We start from the raw sequence: 19,373 nt of genomic DNA on the forward strand, positions 1-19,373 counted from the left end.
ATTTAATTAGAACTAACTAATATAGACAATCATCTAATGGTAAAGAAAACTACAGCAACATCAGAGACGTATGTTGTGATATCCATAGGTAGTCGATTTCTCAGAGTGGGTCTAAGTAATGGGACTGAACCAATTATTCATCATTATCCTACGAGAGGAACATCTGATAATGTGATTGAATCTCATATGTTTGATCTTAATAATAATGTGGGATTAACTATAAGTCAGAAACGTCAATTGCAAAGTAATTTAATAATTAATGAAAATAAATATAAGAAATTTCATAAGTTGAATCAAAAACAGAATTATAAATACGTTTGTGTTGATTCATTTGGTGGGTTAAGTATATCTGATGAGAATACGATTCATCAATTATTGTTCGATATATTCAGTGTTGAATTAATGATAAACCCGAAACGTTATAAAGTCCTAGTGGTAGATAATCGATTATCTGCTGTTCATAAACTTCAAATATCGAAGATACTCCTAGAGAAATTCCAATTCAAGTCGTTGGTATTTGTTCCAGAACCACAAATGAGTGTGATATCATCAGGACAACGAAATGGACTTGTGATAGATTTTGGATGGAATAGTGTTAAAGTTCATCCAATATATGATTTCAGAAGTGTGATGAAATCTGAATCATGGGAAGATAAACTTATCAGTGGGAGATCGTTGCATTTGAAAATGACAGAGTATTTAAGTGGGTTAAATGATCCACAGATAGACCAGTTACTTCAAGGGCCAGATAGTTTTGAATTCATAGAGAATCTAATCATGAAGTATTGTTATGTAAGGAGGAAAGAAACTATATCAGATGATTCAAGTCAATTTGAAATAATGGAAGGTGTGTCGATTCCTAATTCATTCAGATATGAAATCATTGAATCATTATATATTAATGAAATTCTTTTTGATGCCGTATCTCAAATCATAAATAATCTCGATATACATATACGACGAGAAGTTATAGAGAATTTGATATTGGTAGGAGGGATATCGAACATACCTGGATTTAAATTGAGAATGATTGAAGAATTTGATACTAAATCTAATGAATATAAGGTTGCATCTAATAGTTGTTTAGGTTCATGGACTGGTGCCAGTATATATTCGAATCTCTTACAACAACAACAACAACAAACTACTAAATTGGAAATTACAAAGCATGATCTCAACTCTATAACTTCATCTACAGGGTTTAAATTATTTTCATTTTCAAATCATTTCAAGTCATAACATTATATACGAATCTATAAATATATATCTAACCATATAATAAACATCTAACTTGTTCAATATCATCATCAGAATCATAATCAAATAAGCTCTCTTGTTCATCTTCTGATTCTTTATCACCTATAATATTCCATGCCAGATCTTGATTAAGTTGCTTATAAAATAATAATTTTTTAATATATTCAAATACAGGAGATTTTTGAACATTTATATCAAGTAAATCAATTTCTTCCTTTAATATATTCATCAATTTAACTTCATTTAATTGTTCATTTGTATAACATGGATCACAAAATGGGAAAGCATTAATAGTTCCATCACTAGTTGATTTAATACTGGCTAAAGATAATTTATCTTTACTATTACTTAATGGTTCACTCATATGAGGTTTATGATCAACTTCCACAATTTGAGGATATGATTCAGTTAAAAGAGATGGAAAATATTTAACTTCACTTGTATTATCATCAATAATCTTATTATTTTGAATAAGGGGATTATCTAATGATGGACTAATTGGAAGAACTGGGGAAGCTTCAAAGAATAAATCCTCAGTAGTTGAAGTATAATTTGATGGTTCTCTTCTAAATATAGCATTTTGAATCACAGATGAAGAAACTAATCTTTGACGAGCTAATATAGCAGGTTTAATTGGTTTTAAAGTTGACAAGGGTAAATTTTCATAAGATTGAGCATTCAATTTCTTTAAAGTATCAATAGTAGAACCTTTATAAAATTCAATTGATGATTTTGGCTTCATTCTTTTCATTGGGATTGATTGATTAATTTTAGCCGCTGCTGAAGAAGATGATGATGTAAAAACAGGAGTTTTAGATGAAGTACCATAAAAATAATGGATATTTTCATTTTCATCATGAGATGTGAAAGATCTATCCTTAAGTAATGATGAATCAGTCATGATTGGTGTGATTAGACTGGAAATGGGGATAGATTGATGAAGAAGGAAGAAAGTGTAGTTTTTTTAAAAAAGGCAGCCAAAAAAATCTAAGTTTTTTGCAGTAGTAAGAATTTAAGCCCATTAAAAAAAACTCAGAATCCACTAATCACTAATCATATTGAGTGATGATATCATTAATTGATCATAACATGATCTAGATGGATCAATTGAATCAATCCATATAAGATGATCAAGATTTGTTCAAATCAAATCAAATCATAGTATAATAACATGATCAATTAATTCTTATTCTTCAAATCTTCACTTTGCATCAAAGTACCAATATATTCTTGAAGGTATTGAATTTCATTTTCATATTTCAGACATACAGTTTTAGAATCTCTTATAGTATTTATAATATTTGCTATATTTGATTTTAATTCCATTATTTCATCAATCATTTCTTGATTACCTAAATGTTTATTATTGTTATTGTCGGTGTTGATGCTGTGATGGGATACATTGGTGTCAACAGACGATGGATTTGATTCCACATGAGCTTGTTCTGTAATGTCTTCACTGCTCATTATACAAGTTGGTATTGATTAATGAATCAATATCAATCAAATAGAGTGCATTCATTATAACTTTTTGTCAATTAAGCAGTAAATAAAATGTGACCAATTCACACGACCTTTGTCACCACCACTCAAAATTTTGAATGATCTATTTTTATAACAGAGAAGATGGAAGGAGGGAAAGAATAAGGGAGATTGCGGATTACAAATTTTTAATTCAACTTCACCATTTAATACAACATCAATTGACATTGATAATCATAGAATTTATAATCAATCATCATAGATAGACATGTCTTGGGAAGGGTTTAAAAAAGCTGTCAATCGTGCCGGTGGTTCCGTTCTTGTTAAGGATGTTGATAAGACTATGGATAAAGATTTTGATGTAGAAGAAAGAAGATATAATACTTTAAAGACAGCAGGGAATAATTTACAAAAGTCATCGAAGGGATATTTAGATTCCTTAAGAGCAGTTACTGCATCACAAGTTACCATTGCTGAAATTGTATCTAATTTATATGAAGAAGCAAAACAAGGCCCATCATTATATTCCAATGTTGGTACATTATATTTACAATGTGTTAGAGAATTTGATGAAGAAACCGTAAAACAAATGGATGGACCATTTAGAGAAACTATTTTAGATCCTATAACCAAATTTGCGGGATATTTTAATGAAATTGATGAAGCTATTAAGAAAAGAATTCATAAAAAGACTGATTATGATCAATGTAAATCTAAAGTTAGAAGATTAATAGATAAACCTGCTAAAGATGCTGGAAAATTACCTAGAGCTGAAAAGGAATTACAAGTTGCTAAAGAGATTTATGATGATTTAAATGAACAATTAAAAGCTGAATTACCTCAATTAATTGCATTAAGAGTTCCATTTTATGATCCATCATTTGAAGCATTAGTTAAAATTCAATTAAAATTTTGTACTGAAGGTTATTCAAGATTAGCTCAAATCCAACAATATTTAGATCAAAGTTCTCGTGATGATTATGCAAATGGATTATTAGATGGTAAAATTGATGATTTACTTGTACAAATGAATGGATTAAATATAAGTAGTCTTGGTGCCAAGTAGGATACACCCACAACCCCAGATATTAGTTGTTGTTGTTGTTGTTGTTGTTATGTATATTTATTTCTTTTTTTCTTTTTCTTTTTTTTTTTGTTTTCTTTTTCTATTAATATGTTACTACTACTGTAATAAGAAGTATCATTAATTGATAATGAATGAATTGATATGATGTAGAGTGGATAGGGTTTATCTGTATGTACATCAAATTTAAGATGTTGATGGATGGGATCTCCTTTAAAAAGTTAAAATGTAGTCGCACCAACCAGACAGACACTAAATTAAAATCAGACAGACAGACACAAAATAAAATTAAAAATGAAACATCTGACAGTCAGACAGACAGTCAGACAAAAAAAAATTGTCGGAGAGAGATTAAACATTTTATTGGATAACGTGATATAATTTTTAGTTTGTACTGTAATTCAGCTGTCATTCTATTCTCCATATAAATCATATCATCAAATCATTCCATTCCCATTCCATCATCCCATCAATCCATCCATCCCATCCATCCCATCAATCACCTGGTATATAGACAGAACAAGCCTCATCACTTCTTATAGACACTTTAAAAGAGGATTCATCCCCAACAATATCAACATCAACAACCATCCCCCTCACTTCAACTTGCCCTTCCTTTCATTTTCTATCAGTGTTTGTTTTTCCCTTTTTTACAGCAAAAGCGTTATCCATGGTTAATCGTTATTAAGAGTATATCAACTGTACATTGGATAAATACTATCATCAACTTCAACTGCATTCATATTAATCCAATCCAATCAACTATGATCATAACTTATACTCAAAACAAAGTACTACGGAGTTTGAAATCCCAATATTTTTCAAACGTTATAAGGTTTGTATCATTTGTACTATCAAGTCCAAGAAGAGTAATCTTGATTCCTTCTTTACTTATCTTCATTCTATCATATGGCGTAGTATATGACTTCACCATCAAACAAATCAATTCTCAATTAGCTTATCAATTTGGTGGTGCTAATTCTTTTCAATTCAATCATGATAAATCTTATACCATAATTCATAATTTATTAGATGATTTAAATCATTATTCATCCCTTCAAAATGATCAAACTTTATCATGTTTCATACTCTCCCGAAAAAGTGATACCATATCTCAAGATGCCACTACTGTTCTTGATTATTCATTCTTTCATAATCTTGATCATTTACAATCAAATTTAACCCAGCAATTCCAATCGGATAATATAACCCTAATATCCCCTCTTTCAGGTTGTCCTTTAATATTTGAATCGAAATATGTTGGAGATGCAAAAATAAATCGAAATTTTAAAAGTTATATCATAAGATATTTAAATTATGAATTAAATAATTTATTAACTTTTTTATTTGTTGATGATATCCGAAAATCAAATCATTTAATTAAATATGCTAAAACTTTAAGAATTTTTATCATTCATCCAACTAAAATAAAGATAGAAAATCATATTACTGATTATTTACAACATGATAATTCTATTCAATTAGATAATGTTATTCATACTGATCATAATTCAAGTTTAAAAGGTTTTATTCAATATTATCTTATTCAAAATAATGCTGCCTTTTGGATAAGATTATTCATAAGGAGTAGTAATTGGTTGATTTATTCTTCAATGATTGCTTTCATATTCTATATCTATTTATCATTAGCAAATGCTCATAAAATAAGATCAGTAATAGGTTTATTAATAGGATGGTTAGTGGCGATATTAATCTCAAGTTGTGCCGCTATAAATGTGGTTACCACTTTACATGGTTATAAATCTTGGAGATTAATATTTGAACCTCTGACTCCATTTACAAAAGGTTCTTATATCTTTACTATAATGATATTTTCAACCAAAAATTTATTCACTACTGTGAAAGTTCTTTCTGATTCAACGACAGAATCAGAACCTCATAAAAGATTATACAAACTTTATACTGGATTTTATGGTACTCCTATAATATCAAAAAATCTTTTATTTAATTTAATTTGTTTATTTGGAGTTTATATGGTGGGTTCAACTATATTATTTAATTATATTGATGGTTATTTTTATACATATATTAGTCATAGATTATCCCTGTTAAATCAATCTATTGTCATAAGTCTTATATTTGAATATTTATTAGAATTAGCTTATTTATCCGGAATTATCATCATTGATTTAAAAAGATTTGATTTAACTGATATAATCAATTATCATCAACAAAGTAATAATTCAAACCTTGAATTCTTAGCTGAAGAAGACGAAGAAGATATAGATAAAAAAGCATTGGATTCTGAAGGAGGGAATTTAATTTCATCATATTTATTACATTCAAAAAGAGATCCTACATTTAATGTTGATAGAAATAGTTTAAGATATAAATTAGGTCAATTTTTCTTAAGAATTAATTATTCAGAAGAATATAATACACCAGCAGTATTTTTAACCTCAATTGGGTTAATTCAATTGTTAGGTATATTCATGCATTGGGTTATAATCATTCCTTATAGTACTTTAAATAATTCAAAAGATATGATAAGATTAGGTGAAAATAAAATTTGGAGTAATAATAATAATTTTATTTATTATTTAGAATTATTATCAATTTTATTATTCATAGTGGCTCTGAGTTCAATTGCATTTAATCTTACTGTTAATAATAATCTGACTAGTACAAATGGATCTAAACCATTGGAAAAAGCTGATTTTGAACAAGTTAATCGATATTTCAATGCAGTTGAATTAAAGAAAGATACAACTCATGGCCATTCTTTAGATGTCCTTAAAATAGCCACCAATTCCAAAACTTCATTTGTAATTACTGTTGGTCTTGATAGAAAGATTTTAATTTGGTCACCCTTAAATGGATCTTCACTTTCTGAACCTATAAATATCTCATCAAAAGTTGAATCAGGTCCATTTGAAGGTAAAGAATTTTGGCCTATAAATCATGTATCAATTAGTGATGATGGAAGTTATGTGATGTTGATTTGTTTCAAATATGGATTAATTAAATGTTATGAAAGAAGAGAATTAAATTTTAAATGGGAATTAGAATTACCTACTGAAGTTATTGAACTTATTAAATTAAAGAAATTTAAAATATCTGAATATTTCTTCAGAAGAAAAACTGTACCAGGGGTGTTAGCAAGAAAAATGCTTCTTAAAAAGGGCCAAAAGAAAAAGGGATCATCAACAGCATTAGAAAGAAGAGATAGTAATGCATCAATTGCATCAATGAATTCCCAAATCAATGGAAATTTCCCTCCTCCACCTATAAGTATGAAATCGTTTAGTGAACAACAAAGGGAAAGAAATAGAAATGAACCAACTTATGAACAAATGGAAAGAGAACTAATTAAAGTTGAATTTATTCTTGTATTAGAATCAGGACATCTTGTTACATTTTCTTGTGTTGATGGAGGTTCAAAGATATTGAATTTAATGGCTGGTATCCATGGACTCAATGAAGAGAATTTAACTGTAACTTCAGCTAAGAAAGTTACAACTCCAAGAATTAATGATAGAATTGTTTGTCAATTAAGTAATTCTGATGTTATAGTTGCTACAGTAGTAAATAATACTTGGAGATTAAGAAAATTACCCATTGTGGAAGGTCATTATAATCAAGGACCTAATTTTGTTCAACCTGTTAATCCAATGTCATCCATGAATAATAAATATTCTCAAAATTCGAATGATTTTCGATCAGTTTATAATCTGAAATTAAGTACTATTGGATCTGAAGTTTCGTTAAATGTGGTTCAAGAACCTATAATAACCAATAAAGATTCTAAATATTCGATAAATAAAGCAACAGTTATGAATGTTGATTTTGTGGGGATGATAGTTGTGGTTAAAGATCAAGTTGCTGAATTAGTTGATGTTCAAAGTGGAATTGTATTAAAGAAATTTAATGTGGGAAGATTTAAACCTAATACGTTTAGAGTATCTCATCTGGAACCTACACATTGTAAATTTTGTGGTTGTGCATCAATTCAATCATTTTCAATTGCATATGAAGATTATGATACACCAACTTTAATTGTTCATACTTATAAAATTGAATTAAAACGGTCTAAAAATAATATTTGTTTAAGAGTGGAAAGAGATCCAAGAGAAATTAGATGTCTTGGATTCAATGCTGTTACTGAGCATCAATATTGGTTCAATGGATTAGTTGGTTGGGAGCTTACTGATGTTAATATGATTATTGGATTGAAACGTAAAGATCAAACTGATGATGATACTCCTACAATTGATGAAGAAATTATTAATGAATCTGATATTAAAATGAGGAATCAAAATATTGATAAACTAATTCAAAATAGTGGATTAATGTCATTAAGATCACGACATTCCAAAAATATAAGAGCATATAATAAACTGGATAAATCCAATTCTCAACTTAAACCAATTACGGTTGAAGATGTATGGGAAGGATTTATAATAACTTTAATTGATGGGAAATTAATTAATTATCAAATTCCATTATCAAATTCACTTCGGGATACAGAATTAATTATGTCAAAAATCAATTCGGTGGAAAAATATGGATATAAATCAATAATTTTTAGTGTGGGTAGAATAACTGATATATTTTATTTGGGAAATGATACATTAATAGAAGATGATTTATATTATTCAGGTACTAATGCCACTATTGCATCAGTATTAGAAGAAGATGCACAACAAAATAATAAATCAAGGACAGGAAATAACGTTAATACGAAGTCTAATCCACCGGTTAATAGTGAATTATTATTTATTAATAAGAGACGGAAAATGAGAGATAAACATTTAGGTGGAAGTAGTAATCAAAGTCAAAGTACGAGTCCGAGTCATAGTCCTAGTCCTAGTCCTAATCCTAATCCTAATCCTAGTCCAATTCCCTCAACGGGGTAAGAAATTCCATACATATGGTTTATGAATGTTCTTTTTCGCCTTAAATTGAATTAAACTTTTGAAAGTACTGTGTATAGTTAAACTCTTATCACAAATACAATCAAACCCAATGCATAATAATAGTAAATAAATAATAGTTTATTAAAAATATCAGATCATGTCTCAACTGTTATCCGGTAACTGTAGAGGGAGAGAGGGACTTTGATAAATGGCGCACTAAAAACATTTCTTTTTTTTGGCCACGACACTTCCGCTTTTCTTTTTACAGTGACGAGATGGAAATACAAACCCCGTTCTAAACAAAACCCGCGGAATATAATCAACCATTGATATAAATAGCTGCTAAATTTCCTATTCTTATTAGGTATGTAATTACAATTGTAAATCATCACTACTTGTGAACAATTAATTACATTAACTTATTCAAATAAAACATATTACAACATGAAGATCATTTCCGAAGAAGAAAAAGCTGCTCATAGTAGATTCGTGCTTATTCAAGGATTAAAAGGATGTGCTGTTGGTGCTGGGATTGCTTTTGGTCTTACTAGATATTTGAAATTCAAACAACCCCTTAGATATTCTCAATTCAATGCTTCCATTAAAACTGCATTATGGGCCATGCCAACTGTTACTATGGGTGCTTTCTTTGCTGATGATGGTTCTGTTGAATTTGATAATTCAACTTATAGATCAGATTACTTTAAAAAGCAAGAAGAAGAAAAATTATTAAGATATAATAACTTGAGTGTATCTGAAAAGATGCTTCATCAATTGAATGAAAAGAAATATGAAACTGTGGTGGTTGCTTGGGCTGCTTCATTATATGGATCTTGGAAATTAGTTAATAGAGATCAATATATGACTAGAGCTCAAAAATTAGTGCAAGCCAGAGTTTATGCTCAAGCTTTTACAGTGTTATTATTATTAGGTACTTTACTTCTTAGTGTTCATGAAGCTGAATTACAAAAGAAAGAACCAGCTCCTGTACCTGAATGGAAGAAATATTTAGAAGAACATGAAAAGGATGCTAATACTACTCCACAACCCCATATTAATTTAAAACATTAGACTTGACTTAATTTGATTTGATTTGATTCGTTAACTTTCTTATTTATAAACTGTTTGTTTTTTACCCTCTTTAATGATACACGATTGCATAGATGATACAATATAATATATGAAATAATATTTACTTTAAATCTAACTCATCGTAGATGACTCTTGAGATATATAAATTGAATCATTTCATTTCTCTATTGTCTCTGATAAGACAATTTTATGACACAAAAATGACCCCATTTTTTTTCCTTTCTTTTTTTCAATTTTTTCAAACCCCATACCATTATAACCAATTCATAATTAAACTATTATATTAAATTAACTATTATTATTATGTTATATTTACTAAAACTCATAAAATCTATAAACCAATTCATTTACATATATATGCGTGTATAAAAGAAAAGCTTCAATCAAAGACCAACCCAGTTGAATGTCTTACTAGTAGTGAATTCACCTTCAACACTAATATCACTTGAACTATTACCCACCAAGACTTTATAAACATCTTTATCTGATTGCCAAGCATGCTTGAAACCATTATAATAAGAAGTAGCTTCTTTAATACTAATGTTCAATTCAACCACTTTGGTTTCTCCAACTTCTAATTCAACCTTGTTGAAATCTTTTAATTCTTTAACTGGTCTACTAACTTGAGGATTAGATGGTTGAATATATACTTGAACAACTTCAGCTCCTTTAACTTTACCAGTATTAGTAACTTCGACTTTAATATTAACAGTATCATGATTCACTTTAACAGCTAAATCACTGAATTTGAAACTAGTATATGATAAACCATAACCAAATGGATATAATGGTTCTACATCAACTTTTTCATAATATCTATATCCCACAAATACATCTTCACCATACCAAACTTGTCCATTAGTTGAACCAAAGTTAATATAAGATGGATTATCTTGTAATCTCTTTGGGAAAGTCATGGATAATTTACCAGATGGATTATAATCTCCAAATAAAACATCAGCAATAGTATTACCTAATTCATTACCACCATACCAAGCATGAACTAAAGCTGGAACTTTTTCTAACCATGGGAAAGTAACTGGTGAACCAGATTGATTAACCACAATAACATTAGGATTGACTTTAACAATTTCTTCAATTAATTGATTGGTATAACCTGGGATTTCCATATCAGCTCTATCAAACCCTTCAGATTCCCATTCTTTGGAAAGACCAGCTACAATAACAACTTTATCAACAGTTTGAGCTAAAGCAACAGCTTTTTTGATTTCAGCTTCTGGAGTAGATTTAATTCTAATACCAAAATAAACACCACCTGCTTCAACTGGTCCATCTGGTAAAGTATAGGTTGGAGATGAACCAAATTCACATCTAACATTATATGATTTACCCTTTTCTAATTGAATTGAACCTCTTTCTTCTCTAGTACCCATACCTAAGAAGAAAGCATCTCCTGAAGTTTGTTTAGTCTTGTTATCAGCTATTAAAACATCATCAACGAAAACTTGAGCAGTACCTAAACATGAAGCACCAAATTCATATTCAGCAGTTTCATCAGGAATAAAAGTACCAGTGAAATCAGCATAAAATAAAATATCATTTGGTTCTAATCTATCACTCTTAAAATCAGAAAGGAAAACTTTGGAAGTAGTTAATTTATAAGTTTCAAGTAAAAGTCTATCACCTTTATAACCTGGTGCATGTTTATAAAATCTAGCATCAATACCTTTTTCACCATTTTCATCAATTAAAACATCACCAACATCAGGTAAATTTCTATCTAAGAAAGCACCTAAAGCGTATTCTAATGAAACAGTATTACCCCCTTCTTCAATTTTGTTTTGAATACCTTCCCATGGAGTAACTTTATAACGAGCAGATAATGAAGCTGAACCACCACCAGAATCTTGAGCAGCTTTAACATTTGGTCCAATAACAGCGATTCTTTCTTGACCTCTGAAAGCAGTCTTGGATAATGGTAAAATATTATTTTCATTCTTTAATAAGACAATCGATTCATCACCAACTTTTCTTAATAATTCACCAGCGGCTGGATCTTCGTTAGCAGATTCAATAACATCATCTGGAATTTGAGCTTTTAACCCTTCATTAACTAATTTTAAAACATAACGAACATTTTCATCAATGACAGCTTCACTAATTTGATTAGCTTGAACAGCATGAAGAGTTTGAATAGCTTGTCTAAATCTAGTTGGACCTGGCATTTCTAAATTCAATCCTGCATCCAAGGCTTCTTTAGTTGAATAAGTACCAAACCAATCAGACATTAAAGTACCATCATAATTAAATTCTTTTCTTAAAATATCTTGAATAATAGGTTTACTTTGAGAAACATGTTCACCATTAACTTTATTATAAGAAGTCATTAAACCATGTGGATTAACATCTCTAATAGCAATTTGGAAAGGTTTTAAATAAATTTCTCTGAAAGCTCTATCAGTTAATAAAGTATCAACCGCTTTTCTATCATCTTCTTGATCATTACAAACAAAATGTTTAAGACAAGCAACCACTTTTTCATTTTGAATACCTTTAACAATACTGGCAGCAGCATGACCTGATAATAATGGATCTTCAGAATAACTTTCAAAAGATCTACCTCCTAATGGAGATCTAACAATATTACAAGTTGGACCTAAAATAACAGAAGCACCTTTCATTTTGGCTTCTTTACCCATTAATTCACCAGCTTCCACTAATAATTCTTTATTGAAAGTAGCAGCTAACCCAGTTCCACATGGGAAACAATTGGATGGAATACTATTGAAAAATTTAGTACCTCTAATACCATTTGGACCATCAGAAACTCTAATTGAAGGTAACCCTAATCTTGGAATTGGAACAGTATGCCAGAAATCTTTACCAGCTAATAAGGAGATTTTTTCTGGTAAAGTTAATTCTTGAATTAAATAATCAATATCCAATTCTTGATAACTTGTAGTTTTAATTGGACTCATTTTGTCTAGTTATTTACTAATTGATTGATATATGCAAACAGCTAACAAATAGATAAATAAATAAATTCGACTGATTAACTATAAAAGAGATGAAAAAATGATTTTAAAAACTAGATCCGGAAAAATATTGATTTATATATTCCCAATACTTATCGCTATAATAATTTAAATTTAATCTGTGAGAGATTCTCGGAAAAATTTACAGTGAAAGGAGGGGGATTCCCAGGGAAAAAAGGACGACGTCAGATTTTGTAACCTCAAAAAAAATAGTGAGGTTCAACTATGCTATCAGACGAAGCAATGATCACGAAACAATGAATGGTTCAACCAAAGTTTAACGTTTCAAAGTAACATGAGCTCTATAGTCTTAACGTGATATTTAAGGTCATATGAGGTCATTTTATAACATGTTTATATTTATGATATTCATTATAATACAGAATAACAAATTTGAAACCACCACCAGATATGATAGGGAAAAAAACCACGTCGAACTGACCCCTCCCCCTCCCCCACTGAACAATTAATTAGCAGGAGATTATATTATTAATAACGTCAAAACGTCAAAAGTATAATTAATTTTCCTGATTGCAGAATGACTGGAATAATTCAAGGATTGATTACTTTATTTGGAAATGAACCATGAAAACAGGTCAGTACTCTAGGGGGGCCTTTCCTAAAGGAGGAATTCATCCTTTAATTTATGCAAGGATGGGGTGAGTGGGGTAGGATCATGGGGAAAAGTGACTTTTTTTCCGGATGAGGAAGGAAAAATTTTTAAAAAAAAGTTTTTACGAGAATTATCCATCATGAAATATGGGGGATACAAGCAAGCATATTTGTTATTACGAACTTATTTGGTTAGCAACAGGTCTTTATCAAAATACTTAACTACGAACATGTACCCCACCCCCATTCTGCAAATTCCCCTCAATATTAATCAAGGAATGAATGAATGAATGATGGGGGAACATACCTAATAAATGAAATCCTCGTTATGATTGTTTCAGTTAAGCCATGCCTTACAAATGAATACGTAAAGTAACCTGTAAAAGTTCCAGTAAATCACAACACAGTATTTTATTGTTTTCGTAGTGAAAATTTTAAGTACCGGTAAATAATTTTGAACTGCTGACATTTTTGTGTGAATTCTACATACAATGGAAAAAAATAAATGCAAAATCATAAGTCCTTTTTCGTGTTTCATAGTGAGACCTGGCTATTTTTATTTTTTCTAGTGTGGTTTTGTCGCTGCGAACATATGATTTTTTACAGTATTAATTAGCGCGAATTTTTTTTTAATTGCAATCTGTACTAGCTAAATTAGTTAGATTAACCTTATCTTTAAAAGGTAGTATCAGCTTCACGATCATCAATGCTTTGACGCGCCTAAACTTGAAGTCGAACTATCCAACCATCCGTCGCTTGGGTTTCTCGATCCGGTCCCTTGGGGAGATTTCCCCAAACGGAAGCCTTCGATAGTTGCAAACAAGATTTCGTATTCTAAGATCTGGGGGAGACGTTAGAGAAACATTTAAGCATCTTTCCTTCGTAATTGTAAAAGCTTGTTGCTGTATAACATCATTGGTAGCTGGTATATATTGTTCGATCATAGTATAGAATTGTTTAAGAGTTTAGTTTGTTGATACCGGAGTCACCATAGGAATAACCTCTATAGTATAAACGAATGACGGTTTAAAAAGGCTGCTGGTCCTCAAAACAATACCATACATTAACAATATGGATTCAACCGTGATCATCATTTACAGTAAGGATCGAGTGCCTAAAGTAGTAGTGCTATAAGAAACGGCTGATGATAACGCCGGACACGTTGCCTAAAACTGAAACCTTAACGTATGAATCTCTCCGAATTCAAAGTTTAACCTAAACTAAAATAAAAAAAATAGTAGGATTAATTATTAATTTTGGTTTACCCCACTTTACTTACACAAAAGCCACTTTGTTAGTATGTCTCAAAAAATAAAAAATTTTAAAATCTCCTGTCGGATCATTTTTTTTTTTTTTTGTGTGTGTTTGATACAGTTTTTCCCAATTCGCATAAACTTTTAGGTGTAAACTGTAATCATCAAAATTTTATTGACATATGGTGAAAAATAATTAAATTAGAAATTAAATAATAAATAATAATTCGCCCTGACCCCGGTCGCCTCCCCACTCCCTTCTCTTTGTCTCTACATATCTAGATCTGTGGGTAGTATTTCATTCATTCTTATGATATGCACCCCATGAGTATATGGCATAAATTTTATTATAAATACACTTCGATATCCTATTCAATATTTAGGTTTATGATATAGTTTCTTTTTTTTTTATTAGTAAGTATAGACAACTACATCTTATAAAATATTATACACACACAATCATAATGTCATCTGATAAAGAGGTTGACGCTGCCCTTCACCATGGTGAATCGGTTTCTATTTCAAGTAAAGGTGCTGATGATCATCTTAATGTTCATACTGAAGATATTAATGATTATCTTTATCTTCCAAACTCATGGTGGACTTATAAACATTTCTGGGTTTTACATTTCTTTATTTTCTTAGCTACTTTAACTTCTACTAATAATGGTTATGATGGTTCTATGTTAAATGGTTTACAATCTTTATCGATTTGGAAAAATTCCATGGGTAATCCAACTGGTTCTGTTTTAGGTGCTCTTTCTAATGGTAATACTTTTGGTGTTATTTTATGTTTCCCATTTGCTTCTTATTTCTCTGATAGATTCGGTAGAAAATATACTATTATGGTTTCTGCTTTTGTTACTGTTATTGGTGCTGTCTTACAAGGTGCTTCTTATAATTATGCTTTCTTCTTATGTTCCAGACTTATTATTGGTTTCGGTTTCGGTGTCTCCGCTGTTTCTGCTCCATCTTTAATTGCTGAATTAGCTTATCCAAAATATAGAGAAACGAGTACTGCTGTTTATAATAGTTTCTATTATTTCGGTGCTATTATTGCCGCTTGGGTTACTTATGGTACTAGAAATGTCGATGGTGCTTATTGTTGGAAAATTCCTTCATATTTACAAGCTTTCTTACCATTTGTCCAACTTCTTTTCTTCTTCTTAGTTCCAGAATCCCCAAGATACTTAGTTGCCAAAGGTAGAATTGAAGAAGCTAAAAAGGTTTTCCATTACTATCATTGTGGTAATGATGAAGATGAACGTGCTTATAAATTAGTTGACTATGAAGTTAAAGAAATTCAAACTGCTTTAGAAATGGAAAAGCTTTATTCTACTGCTAGATATACTGATTTCTTCAAGATCCCATCATTTAGAAGAAGATTATTCTATTGTTTCTTCACTGCTTGGTTAATGCAACTTTCTGGTAATGGTTTAGTCTCTTACTATTTGAATAAGGTTTTAGATTCCATTGGTATAACCGGAACTAAAGAACAATTAGAAATTAATGGTGTTTTAATGATCTATAACTTGATTATTTCTTGGGGTACTGCTTTACTTGTTAACAAATTCAAGAGAAGACATTTATTATTAACTTCTATTGCTGGTATGTTAGTCACTTATATTATTTGGACTGTTCTTTCTGCTATCAATCAAGAAAGAAATTTCGAACAAAAATCATTAGCTAACGGTGTTCTTGCTATGATTTTCCTTTATTATTTATGTTATGATCTTGGTCTTAATGGTTTACCTTATGTTTATATTACTGAAATCTTACCATATTCTCACAGAGCCAAAGGTCTTAATATTTTCCAATTATCTCAACAAGTTATTGTTGTCTATAACGGTTTCGTTAACCCCGTTGCTATGGAAGCCATTGAATGGAAATACTATATTGTCTACTGTTGTATTCTTGCTTGTGAATTCGTCATTGTCTATTTCTTCTATATCGAAACTTTTGGTTACTCATTAGAAGATGTTGCTATTGTTTTCGGTGATGAAGAAAAAGCTAACTTAAGAGGTTTTGGTGATATTCCATCTGAAAAGTTAACTTCTGCTCATATTGAAGATCACAGTGATAATTCTTCTAAACAAATACTTAAAGTCTAAGTATTTAATATGCTAAATAAAACATAGTCTTTAATAATTTTTTGTCTTTATATTGACTATCTCTAACGCTGAATATTTGTTTTAATATTTAATTTACGAATATATAATGTTTTAAAAGAAATTTATGTACATATAATTAATTGTAAGTGAATGAGATTAATTCAACTGGATTGGAACTTAAATTAATCTAAATATAAAATATAAATATCTAATAAAAATTTTGATTACAAATTATGTTAATGTAGAGATTCGTATATAAAAAATGATTTTTTTACTATACAACGGATTGTTTGATAGCGTTTGTTACGTCTTTTAATAGTTGTCTACCTTGATCTATAACAGCATCCATAACCATGACAGGGTGTGGAACACCTTTATAAACATTGATTTCGGTCTTGACTCCATTCTTTTCCAATTTTTTGCCATATTCAATACCTTCAGTCTTCAAAACATCACATTCTGCCACAGCCACAAGACAAGGAGGATTTTTAGAAAAACTTTCATCTGAATAAAATAAAGGAGATGCTTCTGGATTGGTTAAGTCTGATTCATTGGGCAAGTATAAAGCACGATACCATAACATCTTTTCAGCTGGTAACTGGGGAGTGAATTCAAATTCCTTCCATGATTCGGTGGTTTTAGGTGTAGTAGTACAATCTGTCACTGGTACAATTAACACTTGTAATTTGATGGGAGGTAATTTGGTAGTTTTTGGATCATTTACAAACTTTTGGCATACTACAGCTGCTAAATTACCACCAGCTGACGAACCTCCAATGGTGATTTTATTAATATCTATGCCTATACCCGATCCTGATTCATATACCCATAATAACGAAGCATAAGCATCTTCCGGAGCAGCAGGGAATGGATGTTCTGGAGCTAATCTATAATCAACTGAGATAACTATAGTTTTGGACATATCAGCCACATGGGTACAAAATGAATTTTCAGTGTTGATATTACCTAGCACATGACCACCACCATGAAACCATATGAAACAAGGGAATCCTGCCTTTGGAGGTTCACCTTTGGGAACAAATACTCTAGCTGGGATTATATCATTAATTTTGATATCAAAAGTCTTTTCCATTTCAACTAATGGGGTTTGACCTGGTATAACATTACCACTTTCTCTAATTTCTTTCAAAGGAACCCTATGAGTATAAAGTATATTTGGATTATTTGATAATGCAGTCTTATAAAATTCTACATAGACAGGATCTAACTTATCAATTACTGATTTGTCTATGGAATAAGGAGCAGAAGGAACACCTCCAGCAAAACTGTAATCTTCTTGAATAGTATACATTGATTAAATGATCTGATAATAATGTGGTAAGTGAAAATCATTATGGATCAATTTGCCATATACAATCTAACCTATTTATAACCCTGCTGCCCCCATGAAAATATTCAAGCTTTTATCAGATTCCGCACTTCCTAATTTGGAGGCACAAACCGATTAGGATTAGCCTTTTTAAAAATAACCGATTTTGCTGGAGGGCACCGAACGGATAATTTTCTGGTGGAGGGCAACTTTCCCTTTCATTTTTTTTTATTTTTTTTCATTTATGTGATCGTTCTTTATCGTACATATCATAACCATTCGTTATTGGTCAATTATATCTATGAGGTGATTATAATTATCATTATCAAAATTATTATTTAGATATTTATTTATTAGGTCCAACGTGAGACAAACGGCTTATCGGTGACTGATTTGCCGCATGCATAACTTTAAGGTGTATACAGCAAAATATTTCAGTGGGCAGTGTCCAGTGGAGGGCTTAAGCATGTTGAATTTTCAACTAAACTATTTAATTCAGTTAATAATTTGAAGATAAGCATCTAGTTTATTTGATTTCAAGGATCACTACAGAAAATAAACTAGCACCAATGAGTTCATATCCATATCAGTTAACAACTACGTCTAACAAAGATGAATTACTTCAACGTTATAAGGGGAAACCTCTTAGAGATTTACCAACTCCATCTATTGTTATCAACAAGGCCAAATTCGAACTGAATTGCAACAAAATGCTTGTGAATGCAAAAAAGCTTGATGCTAATTTCAGAGCCCATATTAAAACCCATAAGACTTTAGAAGGTACTTTGTTGCAATTAGGCACTGTTCCATTCAAAACTGAAAAGATAGTTGTGTCTACTATGATGGAAGCTTGGAATATCTTACCATTGGTGAAATCAGGACTTATAATAGATGTTCACTTTAGTTTACCAGTGGTTAAGTCGAGATTATCTGAATTGGCTGAATTCAGTAATGTTGTTCCTCATTTAAGAATCATGTTGGATGATATTGAACAGTTGGATGTGTTGGCTAACTTCAACAAAACTAATCCAGGGACTAACAAGTGGTCAGTGTTCATTAAGATAGATATGGGTACTCATAGAGCTGGTTTAATTGCCGATACCGAAAGATTGAATCAAACTTTAGCCAAGGTATTGACGGAAGATTCCATTAAAGAAGCTGTTGAAGTATATGGATTTTATTGTCATGCTGGTCATTCTTACGCCTCAACATCATCAAATACTGCTAAAACATACTTGATTGAAGAAATAAAGAATGCCAATATTGCTGCTATTACTGC

At 30.5% G+C, this 19,373-nt stretch overlaps 10 protein-coding genes across 10 annotated transcripts; 6 read left to right on the forward strand and 4 right to left on the reverse strand. All coding sequences in view use genetic code 12, as the record gives it.

The window, feature by feature from the left end:
* Positions 1-36: 36 nt before the first annotated feature.
* Positions 37-1,239, forward strand: DFJ63DRAFT_336164 (actin family; the record flags this gene model as incomplete). Its single annotated transcript, XM_064908335.1, has 1 exon — positions 37-1,239. The coding sequence occupies one exon, from the start codon at positions 37-39 to the stop codon at positions 1,237-1,239; it is 1,203 nt and encodes a 400-aa protein (XP_064762211.1).
* Positions 1,240-1,267: 28 nt separating this feature from the next.
* Positions 1,268-2,158, reverse strand: DFJ63DRAFT_336165 (uncharacterized protein; the record flags this gene model as incomplete). Its single annotated transcript, XM_064908336.1, has 1 exon — positions 1,268-2,158. One exon carries the CDS (start codon positions 2,156-2,158, stop codon positions 1,268-1,270), a length of 891 nt encoding a protein of 296 aa, XP_064762212.1.
* Positions 2,159-2,297: 139 nt separating this feature from the next.
* DFJ63DRAFT_175944 (uncharacterized protein) lies at positions 2,298-2,865 on the reverse strand. Its single transcript, XM_064903755.1, has one exon. The coding sequence runs from the start codon at positions 2,722-2,724 to the stop codon at positions 2,437-2,439; it is 288 nt and encodes a 95-aa protein (XP_064762213.1). The 5' UTR covers positions 2,725-2,865; the 3' UTR covers positions 2,298-2,436.
* RVS161 (amphiphysin-like protein) lies at positions 2,866-4,196 on the forward strand. The gene has a single exon (XM_064903764.1). The coding sequence runs from the start codon at positions 3,008-3,010 to the stop codon at positions 3,803-3,805; it is 798 nt and encodes a 265-aa protein (XP_064762214.1). The 5' UTR covers positions 2,866-3,007; the 3' UTR covers positions 3,806-4,196.
* DFJ63DRAFT_176023 (uncharacterized protein) lies at positions 4,197-8,922 on the forward strand. Its single transcript, XM_064903763.1, has one exon. It carries the CDS (start codon positions 4,588-4,590, stop codon positions 8,698-8,700), a length of 4,113 nt encoding a protein of 1,370 aa, XP_064762215.1. The 5' UTR covers positions 4,197-4,587; the 3' UTR covers positions 8,701-8,922.
* DFJ63DRAFT_175940 (HIG1 domain-containing protein) lies at positions 8,923-9,973 on the forward strand. Its single transcript, XM_064903754.1, has one exon. The coding sequence runs from the start codon at positions 9,145-9,147 to the stop codon at positions 9,769-9,771; it is 627 nt and encodes a 208-aa protein (XP_064762216.1). The 5' UTR covers positions 8,923-9,144; the 3' UTR covers positions 9,772-9,973.
* Positions 9,974-10,175: 202 nt separating this feature from the next.
* On the reverse strand, positions 10,176-12,731 carry DFJ63DRAFT_287206 (beta-glucosidase; the record flags this gene model as incomplete). The annotated part of the gene is made up of 1 exon (XM_064905052.1): positions 10,176-12,731. One exon carries the CDS (start codon positions 12,729-12,731, stop codon positions 10,176-10,178), a length of 2,556 nt encoding a protein of 851 aa, XP_064762217.1.
* A 2,021-nt stretch (positions 12,732-14,752) lies between these two features.
* DFJ63DRAFT_175937 (general substrate transporter) lies at positions 14,753-16,880 on the forward strand. The gene has a single exon (XM_064903753.1). The coding sequence runs from the start codon at positions 15,118-15,120 to the stop codon at positions 16,762-16,764; it is 1,647 nt and encodes a 548-aa protein (XP_064762218.1). The 5' UTR covers positions 14,753-15,117; the 3' UTR covers positions 16,765-16,880.
* Position 16,881: 1 nt separating this feature from the next.
* On the reverse strand, positions 16,882-18,370 carry DFJ63DRAFT_176180 (alpha/beta hydrolase). Its single transcript, XM_064903774.1, has one exon. It carries the CDS (start codon positions 18,074-18,076, stop codon positions 17,039-17,041), a length of 1,038 nt encoding a protein of 345 aa, XP_064762219.1. The 5' UTR covers positions 18,077-18,370; the 3' UTR covers positions 16,882-17,038.
* Positions 18,370-19,373, forward strand: DFJ63DRAFT_175935 (uncharacterized protein; the record flags this gene model as incomplete). Its single annotated transcript, XM_064903752.1, has 1 exon — positions 18,370-19,373. A coding segment is annotated over exon 1 (710 nt), but the record flags the coding sequence as incomplete, so codon positions are not given.

This window comes from Scheffersomyces coipomensis (assembly GCF_036884675.1).
Source record: "Scheffersomyces coipomensis strain NRRL Y-17651 chromosome Unknown DFJ63scaffold_4, whole genome shotgun sequence".
Lineage (NCBI taxonomy): Eukaryota > Fungi > Ascomycota > Pichiomycetes > Serinales > Debaryomycetaceae > Scheffersomyces > Scheffersomyces coipomensis.